Consider the following 23,346-nt stretch of genomic DNA (forward strand, 5'->3'; position numbering starts at 1 on the left):
AGAGGACAATAATCCCCACAGTTTAATGCAAACAAGGTCTTCATGCGACACTGAATGCTAGTGGTAATAGGGAGTGAATAGAAAAATCAAAACTAAGCAAAAAAAACTTCTAATTATGCACCAGAGTCCCTATAAGTTAGAAAAAAACATGTTAAAATTAAATTAGAGAGTGTGCCCTGTCAATTATATTTTTTAAATCTAAATTTTACATTTCTGGCCTTTCCAAAAAGTACAGTGATGCTTAAAGATCTGTAGTATGATTGGACCAAATTGTAATTGAAATCTTAATGCTGGCACAGAGCTATACAGTATTATATTTAAGGATCCAGTGCCTCATTTAAAGTAAAATATCAAAAGCACATTCTGAGGGTAAAAGGTCAACTTCTAGCGAGAGAAAGCAGAAACACCAGCGTACTGGACATATACTGACACTGATATAGCTAGGATGTAAGCTTCAGAAACAGTCCTCACCTCTTGAGAGGTATTTCTGACAGTTTGGATTGGCAGTTCATGAAGACCCGTAAGTTAACGTTTACCAGCTGCTTCAGAACCTGCAGGTGGAGGGGGGGGAGGGGAGGGGAAGACAGGTTAGAAATAAAACGTGGACAGGCTCAAAGTGAGGCCACATAAATCAACTGGACGAATCAGTAAGAAAGACCAAATCCAACGAGGGACGGCATTCAACCCACCAACAGGAGAGGAGCTAGTTTCTGTGCGTCCCTGGTTACAGGATCCACCACGGCAACAACATCGAAGTACACGTCTCCCTCCTTCGGGCGGATCTTCACAGCACTGCCAAAAATCAGCAAATCAATGATGAAGCGAAGTAAACACAAACAAGATTTTCAAGGCTGTTGCTGGGTTGAAAAAAATGTATTCCGTATTTACATTAAGTTTGAAGGTAACTTTTGATACAGTATTTGGTGAAGATGGTCCAATATTTTAATGAACACAACGACACACATTGCAAAAATCGTGTTACCCTGGAGGAAAGCCAGAGAGGGTCTCCCCTCCCGGAGTAGAAATGATGTGCTTGTATTACAACTTTACCTGTAGCGGTCATCTGCAAAGTCATATTCTACCCGGGCCTCTCCTTTGGGCTGAGAGGAGAGCAGAGCGTCCACCTTCATCACAAGATCGCTGGCCCTGAGAGAAATCCTGCATTTTATTTTACAGAATCCACGAAAGAGTTTAACCTTGTGAAAGTGTACAGATTCGATGAAGGGAAATAAAATACCTGTCCTCCTCAATCCCAAACTGCTGGACTTTGCTTTTGATTCGTTCTCCGGACGTTTTCAGGATGATGCTCTCCAAAAGCAGGAAGTCATCCTGGTTGAACACCTCCTCCTCCTCCAGAGGACCTATGATCTGTAAACGAGAACGAGAGTATTGATCGAATAGCTACAATAGCTGTGGTAAAATGGTAGATTTTATCCATAAATACAAACTATTTGTTCACGATGTATCCATATTTTCAGCGCAAGTTCTTAAAACAATAAGAAACTAGATTGTGACTCACTCTTCCGTTGCTGATAACGGCATTCTGTCCTTTCTTTAGTTTTAGCACGTCTCGGCAGTAGGCAGCATGGGAGAGCAGGAAGTCAAATTTGGGACCCTCGTACGCATCCTTGAACAATGACACATCCATTCCCTGAAGGAAAAATAGAGAACTTGTAGGCAGCTGATAAAAAGGGAAAATTAGGAGTAAAATAGAGTTCAATGTTTCAACAACTAGACGGAAACAATAATTTTCAACAATGATGAGCGGACTAATATGTTCGCCCTCACCCCGACAGCGAACTCCCCGATGTCGACTCCCATCTCCAGGTCCGCGGCGGTCTCTTCTTTAGCCAACTTGGTGATGAAGTTCTTGGCGTTGTTGGCAGATTGCGTCTGCATGGCGGCCCAGATGGCTCTGGCCAGGCGGCTCGTCTCAGCAGACGGAGCGGCGGATGGGTTGTTGATCATCCCCAGTCGGACATTGTTGCTGGTTTTCTATTGTGGAGCAAGTGAGTGTTGAAGGATTTGTCACTGCTTTGAGAGCAGAATAGCAAAACAGCTGATACTTCCAAACACATGGTGACTAAAATATTAATAAAATGAACACATAATGCCACATTAGAATCTCACTTTGAGATATTCTGGTCCTTTCTTAATAATACCGACTATCCACCTACACTGTCATAGACATAGAAACTTTTACTCTACAGTCTGCAAGATAGTAGATCAAAGCTGTAAAATCAATACCACAATACTACTAAGAATATTTTCCACCATCAATTTGAAACAAGGAAAATGTATGTAAGTCCCATTGAAAATAATCAAATAAATGATTAATGAACTGTGTTTCATTGCTTTGGGTTATAGACAAAACTCTTCACGTGTAAATAAAAACTTAAAGGAATTGCTCAACATTTCAGGAAAAACTATTTGTTTTCTTGCAACGAGTTAGATGAGAAGTTGATACCACTATCAGATCTCTAAGATAAATATGAAGATACATCCAGCAGCTAGTTTGGCTTAGCTTAGCACAAAGACTGGAAACCGCTTACGAGCTTGTCGTCTTGGCACGTCGCAGTAACTTACTGGAGTCTAGTCGTCACAGTGAGGTTGGAGACTCCAGGAAGCACAACTTGACATTTTTACTTTCCAGTTAAACAAAAGAGACATTACGGGCCCTATCTTGCACCCGGCGCAGCGCAAAGCCCGACGCAAGTGTCTTTGCTAGTTTACCGACGCAGTTGTCAATTTCCCGTCCAGCGCCCACGTGGTTTAAATAGCAAATGCACCTGCGCCCATCTTTGCGCCCATGGGCGTGCTGGTCTTACAGGGAGGTGTGTTCAGGTGAATTCTTGGCGTATTTCTATCTTGAGGCAGCGGGAAGTGATCGCGCCATTGACCAACAAAAACCTGATCTAAAGTCAATAGCGCAGCATTTCAATGTTATTTTAATAGCAAATTAGTCAAATGTGCCTAGGCTTATGCACAGCGCGTGCACACTATGCTGGTTACACACATACACACACACACACACACACACACACACACAGGGAAGCGCAGCAGCACACAAACATGCAAAAGATTACACATAAAAATATTACGGTGCAAATCCGCCATCATAATAGCAATGCGACAAGGTCCAAACGTGCCTGGCTTTTAAAGGGAATGGGAGATGACAGTCTGATTGGTTTATTGCATGCTACGCCCAAAACACACCCATGAATTAATGAAGACACTAAGTACAACCCTTTTGAACCATGCGCCCGCCGCACGGACCCTTCTTTCCGCCGTCAAACTAGCAAAAGGGGATTTGGACACGCCCTAAACGCACCTGCGCCATGCGCCTAGATCGTTGAAATAGAGCCATACATGTTAATTAGTGAGCTTTAGAGGTGCTGGTAGGCAGATTTTGTTGCCTTTGGACAGAGCCAGACTAGGTGTCTCCCCGGTTTCTAGTCTTTGTCATTATCAAGAATTAAATACTGTATGCATATTTCCCATAATGTTTAACTCTTTTTTTTTATTTTGTTTGTAAATACAATTTGCTTGAAATACTTAATTTGGACAAGCACAGTATGTTTTATAGAAAATGTGTTCATACTATCATGACATAACATGCTATAAAACAACACTACTGAATCAAGATCCAGCCCAAAGAGATGGAATAAAAAGATTTTGTACCATGTGTCTGATGGCGTCATAAAGAAGCTGACGTCCCGAGGGCTTGTCAAAGTCTCCAACCACCCAGAAGGTCACAGGACGGATGTAGCCATCATCTGACAACCACAAAAGGAAGAAACAGGCACTGTCAAAATAAGTAAATGAGGTGACGTGACACAGGTCAACATATGGGGCAAAGGAGGCGAGCCATATTGTTTTCGGTGAAGATGAAAGTTTAGTAAATTGGGCAAAAATCTATGTGGGTAGCATAATGGGCTGCAAGAAAAAAAAACATGAAAAAGTAAATATATTCTGGGTGGTATCTACTCAAAAAATCATCTCATCTCATTCTCCATGCAGCTGTAACAAATGACACATGCTCTCCTAAGGCCATGATGAGACAAAACGCAATGTGCACTGCACTGCCTTTCTTGTTGGGGACCCTGATCAGACCAGTCGCATCTTTTGGTATTCTTGCTAGGCTAATCAGCTGTTTTCAGCCAACGGTTATTTTGCTGTGAAGTTAAATGACATGGGGGCTTTTTCCCGCTTTGAAGTTCTTTTTTTAAAGGGGTGATAGAATGATTATATAGGGTATTTTACACTGTTCCTTAAGGTCTCCTAATGGGGTATGTAACATTGGTTGGGCTGAAAATTGCCTGAATGCTATTTTATTAGGCCCTTAACTACCCTGTGAATATGGCTCTATTTGGAACAAGAGCTTTTCTTCCAAATATGGTATGCTCATGAATATTCAGAATGAGCTACGTGCTGATTGGTTTGAGCAAACTACATAGAAACACATGGGAGATTCGACAGCCGGTCTCACTGCAAAGTTATACATTGTTTGTCGGGCTATTACGTTATTAAATTCACTTCTGAGACTTTTTTAAGCGAGAAATCAACTATATAAAGCTCAAATATGGGACGTTTTACGAAAATGTATGGCTTATTGCAAATTTGGTAAGACTGTGTGTCGGAGTTCAGCTGCCGGTGCTGCCTGTGTTGCTGCCTCGCTGCCAAGCCTGCCTTCCTCCACAGACCCCGGCCTGCAGCTCCCCTCTTCCTGCTAGCTAAATGGCCCGTGTGTGAGAGTTATAGCGCGGTCAGCGAGCTTGTTACACCAGCAATCTCTTACCACAGTTCCAGTTACTCTAGGCTGGCTGTCAGTTGCCGGCATAACTAGAGTAGCTATATTTACAGTTTGAATTTTTTCAAGCCACTTATACAACATATCTCTAAAGGTCTTAAAGCTAACAACGGTGTCCGATTTCAAGTTAATGAATTTTTGTGAAGATTAGGGGTTTCGTTATCTATGACTGTCCCTTCATGCTAGCTATGTGTAGCTACAAATCACGGATAGTTAGCTTCATTTTCGGCATAAATAAAGTATAATTACAGTTTGAATTTCGTCACGCCACTTATACAACATCTCCCTAAATGTCTTATAAAGCTAACAACGGTGTCCGATTTCAAGTTAATGAATATTTGTGAATTTCAGAGGAATTCTAAGAGGAGCTAGTTCTCATTGATAGAGCTACATCCAGCCGCAGGCTCTATCAATGAGACTCAGGGACAAGCGGCGTTTATTTCCCCAATCGTTTGTTTAAATAACTCAACACATTATAATTACACACATTAAAAGATTAACTGGAACCTGTGGTAACAGATTGCTGGCGTAACAAGCTCGCTGACCGTGCTCTCACTCACACACACCGGGCATTTAGCTAGCAGGAAGAGGGGAGCTGCAGGCCCTGGAGCTCTGTCAGAGCACCGGCGTTTAGTAGTCATTTATCCAAAAACCGGTGACTTTGCGCGGGTATGGAGTGCTGTGGGCTGCCAGTCGTGACGGAGCTCCAAGTACCTCATAGCAGTCCGGGGTGTGTGAAGGAAGGCAGGTCGGGCGGCGAGGCAACACAGGCAGCTGAATTCCGACACACAGTCGAACAAAATTTGCAATTAGCCATCCATTTTCGTAAAGTGGCCCATATTTGAGCTTTACATAGTTGATTTCTCACATAAAAAAGTTTCAGAAGTAAATTTTGTAATGGAATAGCAGAGATCTGCGTGACCTAGCTAGATTCAGAAGACTACCTGATCTCAGGTCAGTTGTGTAGCCTATGTAAATGTTGGGGTGTGACCGTTCTCTTAATACACCCATGGGCTGACAAAGGTTTCAGTTTTTGGGAGGTTGACGTCAACTTTCAGCTTTGTTGGGATTCGCCCGTTTTCAGCGGCAGTTTCAAAATATAAGATTTTCATGGTAAAGGGGTGTAAATGGGACTTTGAGCTTCTATGTATGTCCTATTTACCCACCAAACTGTCGTTATTCAACTATGACAGGGTAAAATCGGTTTTGCATTCTATCACCCCTTTAACTCTATGTCTGATCGGGGCCTAAAGATGGAAAAAAAAACATGTTAGAACTTAGTGAGCAGTTATGTCAACACATTAGTACTTCAGACTTTGATACACAATAATCACATGCGTAACTAGTGCTTTGTTTCCTCTGAGAAATGAAACACAGATGGAAGAGAGGTGGTGGATTCACAAACACATCTAAACACCGCCAGCAATGTAGATCACAGGAAAACAGAAAACAATGAGCAAGTGAGAAGGGGAGGGAATAATGCAGAGGAAAAATGGTGATTACCATGCCTGTTGGTGGTGGTCATCCCTAATGCAGGGGAATTTTAAAATCACACAAATAGGAGGAGGAGAGGACAGAAGGAGAATACATATAGAGAGATTTTAGTCTTGAAGGTGACCAAATTATCTTCACTAGAAAAAACAACAAAACAAACTCCACAAGCATTTTCTTCCATTCAGTTTGTTTTGTTATTGGACCAGCCATCATATGAGACCGTCTTGCACACCCTTACCTTTCTTAGTCATGTAGTTCATGCTGTTGGCCACAGCAGTGCTCTTCTCTTTGGTGTCGAGAGTCGAGAAGCGAGCGTAATCGTCTACAAAGAAGTTGTCTGCAAGAAGAGAAGAAAACTGAGTGAACTGTAGGTCATGTAGCAAATGTCAAAGATTATATTTTTTAGACTCAAGATGCAGACGTGTGAATGTGTACTAGGAGTGAAACGCAAAGCTACTCTCTTTTTATGTCACAAAAACACCTGTATTCAGATTTATATCGTACGTAGGCTGAGCCTACAGCAGGAGTTGTGAAAACGCTTTAAAATTTTTCATTAAATGTTGTTCTGCTGCCATTTATATTGTGTATATTTTTGATTTTGAATAGCTGTATATTGATTTTTGTATACTTACACCTCTATTGATATTTTATATTTGCACCGATATTTACTCTGTACTGCAACTGCTGCACAACAGTTTCCCTCAGGATGAATAAAGTCCTATCTTATCTTCTACTCTTCATACATATATGTATACGTTTAGTTGCCAATGAAATATATAAAGAAACAAAACTGTATAAATATTTTAAGCATATACCAAAATTATTTAAATAATACATGACTTGCAACTGAACCCCACCTTCAAAAAAAAGAAAAAAGTAACTCCAAACAGAGTCTAAATAAAAGGTGTGTAACTGTTAATGGCTTAAAATATAAGTCAGAATTGCAGTAGGCCACATTACATGATTGTTCTTTCAAAATGGAATGTTGCATATATAATGGGAGGAGGCCCAGATGAATATAAAGTTGATCTGAAATGTCTACGATTAAAAACAAAATGAGAAATCTCTCGACAAAATACAAGTCACAAAAGCCCATGGGTCATTTTGCATAGTTAAAAAAAAAAGAAGAAGTTGTTGGTGAAGGTCCAGATTAAAATAAAGGAAGGTGCCAGGCTTCAATATCGGACCATTAGGTAAAAATAACAGCTGTTCAACATTAGACAAGCGTTATCCTCCTCCACACAACTAATCAGGTAAAACCATGAGAAGTGAATGAGGATGAACCTCGCTGTATGTTGAATAAAAAAAAAAAAAGAAATTTGATAGCATAACCGTTTATATTCCTAATGTGTACTCACTGGTATCGGACAGATCCAGGTATGTTCTGCTGGTGGACAGCACTCTGGGGTTTATGCGAGGAACAACATTGGGCTGATTCATGATGAAGTCCACAACATCGTGATCTGTGGCCAGCTCCCCCTGCGAGCCACATGAGCACAGACTCAGAACGTTAAAGGAATCATTCAGAGAGGACATTCTTCACTGTTCACTGCAGACCCAAAAGTGATGCAGGATGTACCTGTCTGCGTGATTTTCATAGTCACAGTTAAGCCATCTTAAGACTTAGCTTTTCCACTGCAGTTACTGACGCTTGTGTATCGACTGTAATGTCTTCCTCCAACGAGTTGGGATTAAACATTAAAAAAGGAGAAAACAAGAGTGATGATTTACACCATGTTCTCCACTAGAACTGCTGTAGTAACTGAATTAAACAGTGCTGATGTAATTGTGCTTATAGACCTTACAAAACCGAGGCCTTTTGGGAAAGAAAAAAAAAAATTCAAACATTTCTCTCTTCAGACTGCTGGAATGACATTAAAACAGAAAAGCATGGCAGATGGCAGGCACACAAGGATCTAGCTTAACAGAAAAATGATTACCCACTATAAAGACAGTGTACTAAAAATGAACTCTTCCCAAAAAAATCATCTGGAGCTCTGTAATTTCTTTTTCTTTCAATTAAACTTTTTTGCATAAATAAAAAAAGAAAAGAAAATGCACAACAGCACAAAAAAAACACACCCACTGGTATCATCACTGTGTCAGCTTACTATCAGTGAATATTTAACTTGTTCATTTAAATCTTTTTTAATGACATTAAACTATTTTGTGCACAATCAGAATATCTAATCTTTACAGACTGTATGTACATAAGAGCTCATCTGGAATTTGTGGAAATAACTCAATGCATTACAGCATTTATGCAAAGCATGTCAAATACTCATCAATAAGGTGTACTTGTGTCTGCACAGACATTGATGCAGTCAGTAGTTATTTTGTGATTTTGACTCAACTGCAGTGGAAATTGATTTTGTGCTAAAGATGAATTTAATGTTAGCTATCAAATACACATCTTTAATTTTTAATGAAATTGTGACGTAATAATGAAACGTCACTGGCATCACTGTATATGAAAGTGTGTGTGTGCTGGAACTGACCAGGTAGACGGCTCTCTGGTAGAAGGAGGTTGTCTCCAGAATCTTCTGCATGGTGACTGTCTCCAGTTCGTCCGGGTCCAGCTGTTCACGCTGGTAAGGTATGCCGTTGTACATGACCACAGGCAGCGGGCCAACCCCCGTCTGCTGATAGTATGCCCGTCCTTCCTGAAAGACGAGACACAAAGTGGTGTTTTCATTTGCACCCTTAAAAAAACAAATTGGAGTAGGAAAATCTGAGCCATGCTTTTATCTAAGGCAGGTTTGGCAATTGCATAGATATAAAATGTTCATTCTGTTTCTATGGACTATTGCAACAGTTTTAGGCAGCTACAACTTATGTTAAATGTTCCTAGAGTTCAAAAACATTACACCTGTAAGGTGCTGTCCGACTTAACTTAAAGTGCTCCTATTATGCTCATTTTCAGGTTCATAATTGTATTTAGGAGGTTATATCAGAATAGGTTTACATTTTCAAAAAAGTTTAGTTTTACCCCTTGTCCATTCTTTATGCTAAGTTAAGCTACAGTCAAGAGAGTGGTGTCAAACTAATCATTTAATTTTTGGCAAGAAAGCAAATAAATGCGTTTCCCAAAATTGCCTGTGTGTATGCCTTTACCTATATAAATACCTTACTTCAACCCCAGTATAAAACATGGCATTCAGCCCCACGCACCTTCCTGTTGCTATCGTAGCTGGAGTCGGCTCCCAGGACGCTGCTGACCTCCACATAGGGGAACCTCTTCTCCAGCACTTTCACCACGTCCCCAACACTCAACTTCCCACCAATAGGCACCCGGTTGAACATCTAGTAGGTAATAAGAAAATGAGAAGGGAAGGAAAAGGTGACGGGGAGAACAGTTATTAGCTAGATAAAATTATCACAACTTTATCATTTTTTTCTCTGGTGGCAAACCTAGGCGTTTTAATTAGAACCAGCAGTGTTTTTGAAAGGTCGACTCACCGCGATGACGGCTTCAAATGCACTCTGACTGTCCACCTCGTCGCTGATGTAGTTGTAGGCTCGGACCAGCGCCACACCTGCATCCTGCATACCGTCTATGTCATCTTCATCTGACACCACAAACACCAGCCCTATCCTAAAACGCACACCAAATAAACTTCTTTAAAAACAGACTCTCGTGTGTATATTGGATAGTTGAAATGCAGAGCGCGTGCTGTCTGCTTCATCAGTATTCAAACAAACTGACCATCCCATGCAGGGAGGTATCAGAGGTCTCTCCAAAACCTGCCTGACAAAACTCCTAAATTAAAATGGATTTTAACTCCAAGTCCCAAATGACTGCAACTGCTCTGCAGTAATGTGGAGTAATAATATCCGTATCCTGAAGAAAATACATACAATGTCAATGTGTAAGGAATCTAAACCTAAATATCCTTGTTTATTCTCCTGATGGTTCTGGCGAGTTTACGGTCCACCGCATCTCTGATGACACCAACAAACCTGAGTGGGATGTTGTTAGCGTAAAACATCTCTGCAACACTCAGCAGCTCAGCAGCGTTCTCCTGAGTAGGCTCCAGAATGATCACCTGCAAAATGCCCACACACAAGGATTTTTTTTCACAAGGATTCAGATCCATCTGGATTCACCATGGGTTGATTAATCAGGTAGGAACGAACCAGATTGTGGAAGTTCTTGCGGATCTGCCTGATGACTCCGGGGAAGGTCGGTCTGAGCAGCTCCTGCACGTTGTAAGGCCACGAGCTGTACCGGTGGTCTGTCTCCAAGTTGTTAATCCACTGAAACAAAAAACAATCGAAGAGGAAATTGTTTGATAGGAGCATACAGGCTGCAGAGAATATTTGGTATTTTGGCCTCATAAATGACTAACAATGAGCTGATTATCCAGTGCTATGTATGTTTATTTTTAGTACAGTACTTAAGCACAATTTTAAGGTAACATAATTATAATCCAATTATATAACACAGTGTATATTATTCTGAAATGGGTAATTCAGTATGAGTACTTTTACATTTTGTACTTTAGGTATATTTTGATGCTAATATTTTTGGACTTTTACTTCAGTAAACATTTAAATGTCCTAAAAGGCTGTATTGGACTTCTAGCTCCTCCAGGTTTTCCAGGACATGTGGGAACAAGAACTGGCACAGTACTGCACACAAACAACTGTGTTTGCATTTTTTGTTCCCAGCACCAGGGCTTAATGAAGGGTGCTAATTTTTTGTATGAGAGGATTTTGGTTACGTGATTTTCTTACGCTGATGGCGGAGTTTCGGATGTCGACAGCATAGTCAGAGTCAGAGGGCTGGACGTTGAGCTTCAGGATGTCGTGGATGTAGGGCGTGTCGATGTGCAGGGAGCGCAGACCCTCCATCACCCTGGCCTCACTGCGCAGCACCTCAAACACACTGCAGGGGACGGAGGTCAGAGTGTGGTCATCTACAGTAGGTATGTGTGTTGCATGCATGCATGTTTAATATAAGAATTGAATTCTAACAGGATATACAGTAGTGAGTACATCAGCATGAGAATGTTACACATTTTAAATGTGACAGCATATAAATGTTTGATTTCATAAGTTGCAAAAAGTTTATGAAATAATGTCTGGAAAACTTAGATCTATAAAAGAAATGGTGGGTGGACAGAAAGGTAGGCAAGGAGGGCAAAAGAAAATGAGAATGAGATGAGTGGACAAAAGCAGAGAGGAGATGAAGAAACACACAAGAGACAGAAAATTACAGAAACATAAATAGTTTTAACAAAATAAAAGCATTAGGAGCATTTGTCTGTACTCTGAAATGAGTTTGGAAGTTGGAAATAAATCAAAAGAGATGTTACATAGCTAAATGATAATATACTGTGTGTGTGTGTGTGTGTGTACCTGAAGATGTCTTGTGTGTCCAGATCTATATGCAGCCCATTGATGAACAGGGCTGAATCCCCAGGCTGCAGGCCCAGAGTTCCTTTGAAAAACTACAGAGACGTCAACATGACTAAACATCCTGTTCACATCAAACCCTAAAACTCCCCATTCAACTCCAGCTGAGCAGATCCCCACGCTGTGTAGCAGGCAACGTCAAAGCAGGCCGTCGCGTAGTCAATTATATCATAAAACTAGAAGCAACAGTCAACACAAAGCCGTAACAAGGAACGCCTACAGCTCCAAACAAGCACTGACAGCTCTGTTTAAAGTCAGTCTGTTTAGAGCAATCAAACCCCACACTCAACAAATCTAATTATTGGAGAAAGGGTGTGTACACGGTCGTGAGAAGTTGTGTGAGTGTTTGTGCGGCTGTATATGCAAAAGGAACGCTCAAAGACGTTCTGGCGCAGTCAAATCTCATTATAGAAAGACAAAGACGTCAGATTAATCATACTCCAGACACTGCAATTACACCAAGACATGATTAACAGAAATATTGTTCATCCTACTTAAACAGACACAGAAAGAAAGAGAGAGAGAGAGAGAAGGAGCGAGAGCGAGAGAGAGAGAAATGTATGCGTGCATGTGTCCAAACTACTTCAATCAATAATCATTTCTCGCTGCAGGACTCAGTGCGCCTGCCGAATGAATCACCGATTCAGTAATTAAGACGTTTGCTGTTCAGCCCCCGCCCATCCAAGCTCCTGTCTGCACACCAAGATAATGTGAGCACAGCTTGAGGAAGGGGGGGTGGGTGTGTGAAAGATTTGACAAGAAAAAGGTGTCATTACCTGTTCCATTAGCAGGGCAAAGCCAAACACATTGTCATATATTGAATGCTTTTCAAGTCAGATGTTGTTTACAATTTATCACATTATAAAAAAAGGTGTGAGAAACAAAAGGAAAACAGGAAGGGCCGTTCTCATTTTGAGATATTTCCCTAAAGACGGCGGAGGGGTTGTGGTTGTGGCTGTATGCAATAACGCTATCTAAGGTTTTTCTCCTTTATTGGATTAGATTGGTAAACAACTAAACCTAAATTATCCCTGACCACTGGACAACACGGTCAGCAGGAAGGGAAAAGTACCAGCATGCTGGATAAAGACATAAGACAGAGGAATGAAAGAGGATGAAGACGTCGAGTCACTAGCCAGGTTTCCATTGAAATGTAGCGTTATTTTTAAACTAATTTACAGAAAATCAGGAAAAAGAAAATGCTAATTTCCATTTACTTTATCTAGATTTGTGTCATTGTCAACAAATTCCACGAAAAGTCAAACCAACATTTTATTGATCATATAACGTTAAAGTGGTGTCTGTGATGCCTAAGCCTAATATATTTTATTCCTCTGCGTCATAGAGCTCCATTGTTTTCCTATTTAAAACACATAAATGAGCCACACTATTGCACTGCATGACATGTTCCATCATTACCATGTACGCATGAGCACGCGCATGAGCACGCGCACACACTTTGAGTCAACCCCACATACACTGTCCGCTGTGAATTCTCACTAGGTCACCACATGTGTATGAATCCGCAATTAAAAATAGTTTCCAATAAGTGCACTATTTTCTCCTGTTTAAGTGATAAAAACTACAGTGCCCAACTGTTTAGGATATACTGTAATTTTTTTATAAGAAAAATATGGAATAAAGCCAGGCCCTATTATCATAATCTGTTGGGAGTTTTCATTGTATTAAATAATAATAGGAGGATGTCTTAAGAAGACTGATGAGATGAAAAACTATGATCAATCAACAAAAAGTGTACCTTTTGGTTCTCGCCGATTTCTTTGCGGATCTCAGAGTTGACCACTGTTTTAGTGATGGACCTGTGAGGGGAAAGGGCAGACTGAACTGTAAAACTGCAAACATCAGTAACTGTTACCTAAAACTTTTTACTGTAGATACTGTTGATGTTTGTATGTGTGTGTGTGTGTGTGTGTGTGTGTGTGTGTGTGTGTGTGTGGGCACACGCGTGTGTACCTGGCTTTGGTGGGGAAGTTCTGACTTAGGTCTTTCATAACAGTGAGGGCTTCAACAGCGGGAGCAGCAAGAATGCGAGCTGCTGTCTGAAAACTTAGATCTATAAAAGAAAAGGTGGGTGGACAGAAAGGTAGGCAAGGAAGGCAAAATAAAAATGGGAATGAGACGAGTGGACAAAAGCAGAGAGGAGATGAGGAAACACACAAGAGACAGAGAAACACAGAAAGAGAAATAGTTTTAACAAAATAAAAGCAGTATGAGCAATTGTCCGTACTCTGATATAAGCCCACAAAGGGTGGACACTCAACTTTCTAAAGCGTATAGTTTTTTTTGTTTACAATTCATCCTGAGTGGAACATGAATGTCTGTACCAAATTGTACTACAATCCACCCAATAGCTGTTTGTGACAACCCAAATGTCAACCGGATGGCGGCGCTAGAAGAAGAGTCAGAGAATTACCAAAGTCATTAGAGCACATCGTCTGGGCACCATGAATGTCTGAACTAAATTTCATGGCAATCCAACTACATGTTGAGAAATTTCCTTCTGGACCAAAGTGGTGGATCCCCCCCGCCCGACGGACGTTGCCATCCCTAGAGCCATGTTTCTAGCATGGTTAAAAAAGTAATCTGTTAAGCTAATTAACGTATTAATTAGCAAATAATTCCATGTTAACATGCTTGTCTTCACACACAGACATTAATTAAAACTATCTCAAAGGATTGAAGGCAGGATTAAGAATATAGACTACAATATATCAACATATGTGTATGTGTAGAGGAGACACTGTATGAGAGTATATAGAGCTTCGAAGAGTGGAGGCGTCGAAGAGTGTAGCGAGGACTACTTCAATGCAGTGAGCATCTGTAATGATGTTGTAGCCTGTGTGATTATTAGCCCCAGGAGGTCTCCCTCTCTTTGTAAACAGGCTGAGCTAATGAGCCCCAGCGGGGTAGAAGATAAAGACAGGCGCCCACATGACATGTCTCTCTCATCCCCTCACATCCTTTATTAAACACAATCAAAGCAGCCTCATGCCTACGATAGACATTTCCATGAAAAAAACGACATCACATAAACCAGGAATAGTATGTATAAATATGTATAGGATGAACTCAAAAGTGGACACAATTACATCTGTGAAAGTGTGTTTAATATGCAATCCAATAGATGATGTAACCTTAGTCAATATTGCTTTTATGTCGCAGCAGACAATGCTCTCATGGCTTCAAGATATTATGGCTCAAATGTATCAAGAGGACGCTGATCGACCGCGGCCATCGATTACGGAACTAGACCGATAACATTTTCCGCTGCGAGTTTGATTCACTGGTGGTATGAACTTACTGTTAAAGCAACATAAGCCAATACTAATTTTGGTTTATTTATTTAGGATCTGTGCATAGGTAGAATAAATCAAACTAATGAAACAACTGCATCAATAGCACATCTACAACAGGGGTTCTCTCACTGGACTTGATGATGTCAGTGTGTCAGGGAATGATTACAAGAGAACATTTTAAAACCCATTTTCATAGCTAAACACGTACAGTAAAGTCTTGCAATTTAGAGTTAATTTATACATTTAAATCTAAATCTAAAATGTCTCTTTATATCTTATTGTACATCAAGGGGATCACGTTTTTGCTCCTTTTAATCAGTTAGCTTCTTTCATTGATTAGCTTTAAGGATGTTAAAATCCAGTTATTCCATCCTGTCTGACAGTGTCATAGATACATCCTGCATAAGTCACAGCTCTTCATTGAAGCTATGTGAGGTATATACACTGGGTGATAGTCAATGTCTTGCATCATTTTATACCCATTGCACATAGCGAAGTATTCAGACTATTTAGTTGAAGAAAGACAATGCAACTTTTGAAAGAAGAAATAACACATTCTTTCTCTTACAGATGAAAAGTTGATTTCATAATCAATAAACCCCACCCTTGCACATATTTTATACTCAGGGGTCCAGTGACAGTACAAAGGTAATATCAGCAAAATGTTCTTAAAATATTAAATATAAAAGTAGTCATTATGCTGAAAATGTCCTCTGTAATGGAATTACACATTTGATTATTGGATAATCGAGTAGTAATGATTTAAGAATAGTTTAAACAAAGATTGGCTGCACAGTACTCATAATGAGTGACGTTTCGGGGGGTTTTAAGCAAGGGATCTGTAAAAAATATTCCACAGGTTTCTATGAAATTGTAAGACAGGGTCAGAAAACAATTGATCACAATTTGATGGGGATGAAGATCTGTGATTTCTGCCATTAGATCATTATCTTATCCACTGTGGCAATGAAACTAATAGACACAGAGTTCAGTCTGAGTCCTGGGGCGTATTTACAGGATCATAAAATCCATTCCCTCAAAATGAAAGTGACAGGAATAATGCCTAAGCTGAGGAAGTGTTTAGATTTGACGCTCAGAGGGCCTATTTTCATTAGCCTGTCAAGACATTGGCCCTGTCAGTTTTTCATATTTGCTTCAATCTACTGTCAACAATCAATCAATATTATGTATAATACTTTATGATGTATGTAATACTAATAGGTAGAGGTGTGACGAGATCTTGTCCCAAGAGATCTCGCAATATTAAATTGTGATATTTTTCATGAAGGTGAAAAGTTGTCTTGCGATATCAGTACACAAGCAGCCAGCATGGAGTCTGGCTTTGACCTCGACATTAGCATAGAAGGTCCCCTTGCCTGTTCTCCAAAGTTGACTCAGAGTTAACCTTAACCAATGGCGGTCTCTCTCTCTCTCTCTCTCTCTCTCTCTCTCTCTCTCTCTCTCTCTCTCTCTCTCTCTCTCTCTCTCTCTCTCTCTCTCTCTCTCTCTCTCTCTCTCTCTCTCTCTCTCTCTCTCTTGAAGAGGTTAGTTATACAGGAGAGAAGCCGGTCATTTCCTTCATTTTGTGACTTTCGATTAAATAAAAGACTTTTTCCAGTCATATTTCGTCATTGAAGTTATCTTTAAAATAGTGTTGAAATCAAAAAGCTTTGCAGGAGAATGATTTGGAGAAGAGACCCACCTTGCATTTGCCAGACTTTCAGAGGGGCCATGTCATTGGTGCTTTCTACCAAATGTTTCCTCAACTCCTTTAACTGCTCTTTCAGCTCTGGGTAGAGGGTCCTGGTGAGAGAACGACATGGACAGAGAGTAAGTTAAAGCCCCAATTGCTCATTTCAAGTGAGATTCACAGGATTCACATATTGATTTGTTTATTTTCAGGTTAGTTTATCAGACAAAAAGGTTTATTTGAGGGTAAAAAAAAAAACTGTATCACCGGCAGACGCAGAGCCACTCACTTCAGTTTGCCAAAAAGGAATCCCTGGACCTCGTCCACTGGATCATTCTCTCCGATCACTGTAGCATTCACCTCCGCCTCTGAAACCACAATCAATTAACTCGTTACTCACATGAGGATTTCTCCGGAATACACCATCATGGGCGTGCGTGCGTGCGTGTGTGTGTGTGTGTGTGTGTGTACCTTGGACTTGTGTGTCGTCCTTTGCCTTGTACTCTTGGCTTTTGATGGCCAGCTCCACTCCATACCCCGACAGATAGACTTTCTTTCCGCTTGGATTCTGGAGGGTTAAAACATTGTAAAAAGACGAGGGGGTGAAGTTGTCCTTATCTCTATCACAGGTTTGTGAGATGCTTTAACACCACTTGAGGATATATTCAGCGAGAGAAAAATGCATTTGTAACATGAATTCAAGCTGCACTGATGGTGAACTTAACAATGTTTCCAATCCATATACAGTCAGCAGAAAATATATATAAACACGTGCTTGCTCGCTACTTTAACAGCTTTTAAGTACAGACAACATTAACTGTACCCTGATTGGCCCTGAAGCTTTAAAGTAAAAAGAAAAGCGTTAAAACCTCTCTATTGCCCAGGACTTCATGCCTATAAAACAGATGGTGAGGATAATTTTGCATAATTAGAGGGAGGGGGGAACGTATCAAATGTATTTGCATGTGAGGGAAGTAGCAATCCAACTTCAACCTGACATGATCAATTGGAAGCACTTTTCATCCCAGGTGAAAATGAGAAGCCCAATTGAACTGCAGTGTTTTCTTAAATTAACCCTAACTTTTTTTAAGATAAAAGATAACTGGAAACACAAGTGCTTTTTAATCAACACCTTGCTTCGTGTTCACTAACAGGTACATACAGTCTATTCACTTGTGGGGGCTGCGCAGTACTTCTACACACCATGGCAGCAGTTGTGGATGGAGAGGAGAGTATACATTCACAGTCACACAGACAACCACAAGAACTAGAATATCATTTAAGCTAAGTTCCAACATCCAGATGTTTTTCAAGTTGCCAGTTTGCTGTGTTCAACTTGCTGTCTTGTTTTCCACACTACCCGAACTGACTATTAGATCTTTTACGAGGAGGAATCCCCAAGCGTAGTCTCAAAACTACGTTATTGTCACGAAAACACATGCGAGAAATGACACGGGACATGACGGGAATACCATACGTGAGACGGGATTTTTTGAATGTTTGCCAAAAACAAGCGCTCCAGGTTGTTGGCTGCTGATTTGCAGCGATAAAACAAAGAAGAAAATGAAAGATCAGACAGATCGCTTTTAGGGGGTGTTGTCGTTGACACACGTGTTCAAATCTTTACAATTCATAGCCTGTTTTCTCTACGTACAACAACAACTTTGGTCTGTGTTGAACATGTAACACATACAGTTAAGTAAAGCGCGCCCCCCACTTGCCTTTAGTAAGTAATCTAAATACAGTAGTAGTGCATCAATTTGTACTTTTTAGTTGTGTTGGTATTTCTGAGAATACGTGCAAATGAAGAAACAGATCAAACATATCTAGTTATATCTGTTATAATGTTTGTGAATGCGTGGGAATTGATTTATGTCTTTGCTGCTTGCACTCACAGAGTATGCACATTTTTAGGATAACTCTTTTAGTTTGGTATGGCGCGTGTAGAAAGCGACTGCAGGGTCATAACCAACACTGATGTGACAAGCCTGGGAGACACCAAGAGAGCCACAATGTTTGGAGATGGATGGATGGATGGATGTTGAATCGGCCAGGCTCTTATACCCAATTTACACCTGGCCTTAAAATGCAATTTGTGTTTTTATATGTTATCTAGATGAAAAACGTGGTTAATGTCTGTTCACAAATTCCGCCAGTCCGCAAGTTAATACTTCTATATCCTGCTACCCGCTAGCTTTTAACTGCGGTTGTGCCATTGTGAACTGCATCAACCATTTAAAGTTAATCTTGTTAAAAGAGTGTGAGAAACACCTACAGCCAGGTAATGGCGGAGCACATAAGTCGCCAGGCCTTCGTTGACTTTGGATGATATGACTTGGTGAAGCCTCTGGAAATCTGGTTTCCCAAACTCGCCATACAGAATGACAACAGGAGCATCTGGATTTGATCCTGGGTATTTGTGATCGCCTTTGAAAAGGTATGGCTTCCGCCTGAAAGAGAGACAGCGAAGTCAGGTATGAGTTTGGTCATTATTTCACTGGTTTATCACCCTTGTGTCTGAATTGGATGCATCTTTAAATTACCTCTCAGGTGCTGATTTCAGCAGTGTTGCTAAACCTTCTTCATCGCACGTCTTTTCTCCGTGGACGCTGAAAAATGCTGAGCAGCCAGAGGGAGGAGGCTCGTTGGACGCTATCTAAAAAAAGAACAGCAGGATCTTTCATTCACATTGAAAATAATAGGACACCTCTCACTCACACACACTCACACACACGTGTAATCCTTTAAACACTAAATCAAAGCATCCTCCTGGTACCTGTTGGAAGGAGTATACTGTTGCAGAGTAGGCTCTGAGGGAGAGGGCGAACTTGAGCATGTTCACCTGGACGGAGCTGAGCAAGGCGCCGGCTTTCTTTACAATCAGGTCATAGTAGGCCTGATCTGTGTCTGCATGACGACAATCAGCACAAACAGAAGTAATGTGTCAACATTGTGTTCCTTGACATGGTTTCTCTCGCTCTATTCAACGGTTTAAGATTATTTAAGTCTTTCACGGGAGTTATGGTCTAATTGTTTTTACAGGGGTCGACACAAATGAAGAAAATATCGTTTGCAGCTCTGTTCTATCGTGTTATTGCTTGCATAAGTGTTTGGCCAAACCACTGACACTGCAATTGCTTCCAAGAGGCTTTCACGCACATCATAAATTCAGCTGCTCCCAAGCACAGAGACTAAAAGTGAAAACTCGTCTTGAGTGGCTGCAGCAGCTTTACTTTACCATCATGCTCTCCTTCTATGTTCTGATTGGCCTCCACAAAGTCCCAGAACTTCTCCTGGCTCTCCTCTGCCAGAAACTCACTGAGGAAGAAAAAGATAAGGGTGGCAGTTTCATAAGATGTGCATGTATGGATGATACACTTTGTGCATACTGTCTGTAAATTGTCAACAGTTACATTTGGATGAATAAGGGACTTGAAAGAAACAATGACTTTCTAGAAATGACTTTTTTTATTTTGCTAGTAAAAGTCAGAGCACAGGGCCAGCTGCAGCATGCAGTACTGCATCTGAAGCCTTTAAGTATTCAGCATCTTGCTCAAGGACGCATCAGTGAGAGACAAGTTTAAACTCACTTAGAGGACATCCTCAGTAATGACCCTACAAGCCCTCAGGACATTGATTTATCTATTATCTGCTTCCGAAATGTAATGTCAGACGTAATGCGGCCAAATGGCTGATACTGCTGAGCAGTGCAGTGTCGTACCTGGCCTCCAGCAGCAGAGGGGTATCTGCCCATTTGGTTGTGAGGCTGGTAGTGACGGCCTTGGAGTCTGCAGCCCCAGATACTGCAGAGAGCAGCGATAGCAGCAGGACCCATAGAAGCCACATCCTCACGCTTATGCCTGAGAGAAGAGTGGAGGGAGTGGTGTCAAATGAGTTGAAGATTCATAGGAATGGCAGGATAATCAGAGCAAGAGTTTGTGTTACAGAGCCAGAGAGGAGATAACAAGCTAAGTTTATATATGGCAATTTAAAAGAATATTTGGTGACACATGGACATCTAAAATACAGGTGTGACACGGGAATCCAGTCAATGAGTCCGAGACACATTTCACTGCCTCAAACATCAGTAGGATTATTTTATCTGTGATTTTGCAAATGTTAATATGCAATGTACATATTGCTAGTTGATATTGCTTTAAGCCATATTACCAAACACACTAGGATACTACAGATTTGCCTCTCCCATAAAACTTGATTTTGAAGCCGGTTTGCTAGCTTTCCATCTGAATGCAATGTGTATGTTTATGTGTCAGCAGTGGTCATCATAGTTTCCAACAGTTCAATGACACATGAGTTGGAGGCAACATCATATGAAAGGTGGCCACTAGAGATGCTTTTGACATGCTTTATGATGCAAGGTGCAAAGTACAACCCACCTCATCTTGATGCAGATTAGGCTGAACCACTAACTTGGCAATCAATCTGCTAAATAGTTTGCCAATTAATCATGTTTAAAACATCACAAAAGTCAACAATAGAGGCCAATGTGATTAATTAAATTATTAAAATGTCTAACAGTCAACAACCAAAAGTTAATCCGTTTCTAATAATGTTTAGTGAAGGTAAAGCTGCAAACTCTCACATTTGCCAATCAAGTTATTGACTTATATTTGCTGCTCTATAGTCCAGTGGTTCCCAAAGTGGAGTCTGCGGATGCCCATGGGTCCTTGAGGGGGTCCCCAGCACAAAGAGGAATCATTTATTTTCACTATAATCCATCCATAAGTAACACAATGACTAGTTTGGGTTTCATCCACTTTCTTTAATAAAACATCTAAAAATCCTGTCAGATGGGGAACCCTGGGACGAAATCTTATCAAATAGGGGTCCGTAAATAAGTTTGAGAACCACTGCTATAGTCTACTGTGTGCACTGCACTTTACTGAAACTTCTAGGCGACATGGTGCCCACACAGAGGGCAGGAAGTAGCACATTTTTGGCAGAACAGGTTAATCCGGCCATAAATCTAAAACAAAATATTGATTGATCTGGATACAGAGTCATACAGATATAAAGTGCGAGTATGACAGGAAGATAAAGAACCCTGAGTCACGACATCCTAATTTTAATGACAGTTTCGTGTATACTTAACAGAATACGATGTTACGGATATACGGCCACTCGCTAGTAAACAAAAAGCTCCGGGTTCACTGTCCAATAGGGATGTTCAGCGTGTCTCCTCCGTCCAATGAACGCACAGTTTGTACACCCGGATTGTTTCAATGATTATCAAAAGAGGCGTAAGGTAACGTTAATGTGTTTGTAACATGTTTAGGTTGAAGTGGTCTCAACAGCGTAAATATCCGTTATATTGACATCCAGAGCCCGTCAACAGTTGGTGAACTCACTGCGAGCTAACGCTACCCGAAGATTAACGTTAGCCAAAAAGACGCAGTGAGCTAGCTAACTGTTCCTACACATTAAGGAAAACTACACGATTTTAATTTGTTTCAGTTTAATCTCAGTCAGCTAATATTACAGTCTCTAAACACCATTTACAACCAGCCTCGGATACAGTCGTTTATAATTTAATCACATAAAATAATACTGATATTCTCACCGAAGCCGGCTCCGTCGCTTCCTGCATTCATGGTCGGCTGGGGAGTGGGAGGGTCCTGTTAGATAGATTAGGTAACAACAATTTTGCCTGTTTAAAATTTCTGAAATCCTCGGAGCATTAAACTATTTAACAACACTGAAACGTGACTTGAACACAAAATAGTCAATTTCACTGAGAGATAATTAAAAACTGAAGTATGAGGAAACTGAACCTAATCTGGCAATTAACTTTACTGCCTAACCCCTTCCTCCGAAACTGAAAAAGAAAAAAAAACATAATTAAACATATATTCTTCTTTTTTTTACTCAATTTAAAAAATATTTTCCCCCAAGATAATAATGACACACAGAACAGAGGGCACAGAACATTTGGAGAAAATGAACAAAATGAACAGCAGTTAATATTCATTTTAAAAGTGGTTGGACTATGACATAAACTCAGAAAACAAATGCAAATCACAGAACTATGATAAAATGAGACATTTACTGTATTTAAAAATATAAATGTGAAATGACCTATGACAACAGAGCTCATTACTGGATAGTTATATATCTAATATAAAAATGTAGCAGTGTTCAGTGGTTATTTGTTTCAGTTAAATGAAAACCCCCACCGTAAATATAATTGACATCATGCCATCCTAGTAATTTTGGACAGCTAAATCAATATTTACTAACATACACAACTCTCTCCGACTACAAATCAGAGCAGGCGTCACTTTTATTGAGTTGGTTCATTGACACTTCATTAGCGGCAGGCTCCATTGGTTCCTAGAAATTAGTTTGAGATAGTACATCCAAAAAGAGTTTATCTGAAATGCTGATGTAAAACAGAAAATGTCTGCATGTTTTTCTGTTTTTACTGTCTATGCTGCAGATTTACAGGATTACTGTCATGTCGCTGCCATTATTCTTAACATGTTAAACTCACACGTGTCATATATTGAAAGAGAGGAGTCTACAGAAAGCACAGTAATTATATGTATGCAGGTAGGCTATCTATTTGCACGTGTATCAATTTGTATGCTTAGCTATGT

At 40.4% G+C, this 23,346-nt stretch overlaps 1 protein-coding gene across 2 annotated transcripts in view; it reads right to left on the reverse strand.

The window, feature by feature from the left end:
* Positions 1-22,421, reverse strand: part of uggt1 (UDP-glucose glycoprotein glucosyltransferase 1) — a 35,245-nt gene extending 12,824 nt beyond the window's left edge. Inside the window, exons 1-27 of one of the 2 annotated variants that reach the window (XM_028565217.1) lie at positions 22,311-22,421; positions 20,451-20,589; positions 19,968-20,047; positions 19,506-19,636; positions 19,273-19,385; positions 19,005-19,179; positions 17,201-17,297; positions 17,019-17,097; positions 16,742-16,842; positions 13,697-13,796; positions 13,482-13,542; positions 11,666-11,757; positions 11,042-11,192; positions 10,442-10,561; positions 10,265-10,350; positions 9,764-9,899; positions 9,476-9,607; positions 8,803-8,967; positions 7,663-7,783; positions 6,543-6,641; positions 3,682-3,776; positions 1,789-1,995; positions 1,520-1,651; positions 1,238-1,368; positions 1,051-1,158; positions 690-792; positions 472-551 (exon numbers count right to left, since the gene is read on the reverse strand). In XM_028565217.1, the coding sequence (XP_028421018.1) occupies positions 472-551; positions 690-792; positions 1,051-1,158; positions 1,238-1,368; positions 1,520-1,651; positions 1,789-1,995; positions 3,682-3,776; positions 6,543-6,641; positions 7,663-7,783; positions 8,803-8,967; positions 9,476-9,607; positions 9,764-9,899; positions 10,265-10,350; positions 10,442-10,561; positions 11,042-11,192; positions 11,666-11,757; positions 13,482-13,542; positions 13,697-13,796; positions 16,742-16,842; positions 17,019-17,097; positions 17,201-17,297; positions 19,005-19,179; positions 19,273-19,385; positions 19,506-19,636; positions 19,968-20,047; positions 20,451-20,589; positions 22,311-22,341 (3,065 nt within the window). In that variant the 5' untranslated portion in view covers positions 22,342-22,421. The remainder of the gene's footprint in view (positions 1-471; positions 552-689; positions 793-1,050; positions 1,159-1,237; positions 1,369-1,519; positions 1,652-1,788; positions 1,996-3,681; positions 3,777-6,542; positions 6,642-7,662; positions 7,784-8,802; positions 8,968-9,475; positions 9,608-9,763; positions 9,900-10,264; positions 10,351-10,441; positions 10,562-11,041; positions 11,193-11,665; positions 11,758-13,481; positions 13,543-13,696; positions 13,797-16,741; positions 16,843-17,018; positions 17,098-17,200; positions 17,298-19,004; positions 19,180-19,272; positions 19,386-19,505; positions 19,637-19,967; positions 20,048-20,450; positions 20,590-22,310) is intronic. The other variant, XM_028565218.1, reaches the window with a different exon arrangement.
* Between the last annotated feature and the right edge of the window lie 925 nt (positions 22,422-23,346).

This window comes from Perca flavescens, chromosome 20 (genome assembly GCF_004354835.1).
Source record: "Perca flavescens isolate YP-PL-M2 chromosome 20, PFLA_1.0, whole genome shotgun sequence".
NCBI classification, from domain to species: domain Eukaryota; kingdom Metazoa; phylum Chordata; class Actinopteri; order Perciformes; family Percidae; genus Perca; species Perca flavescens.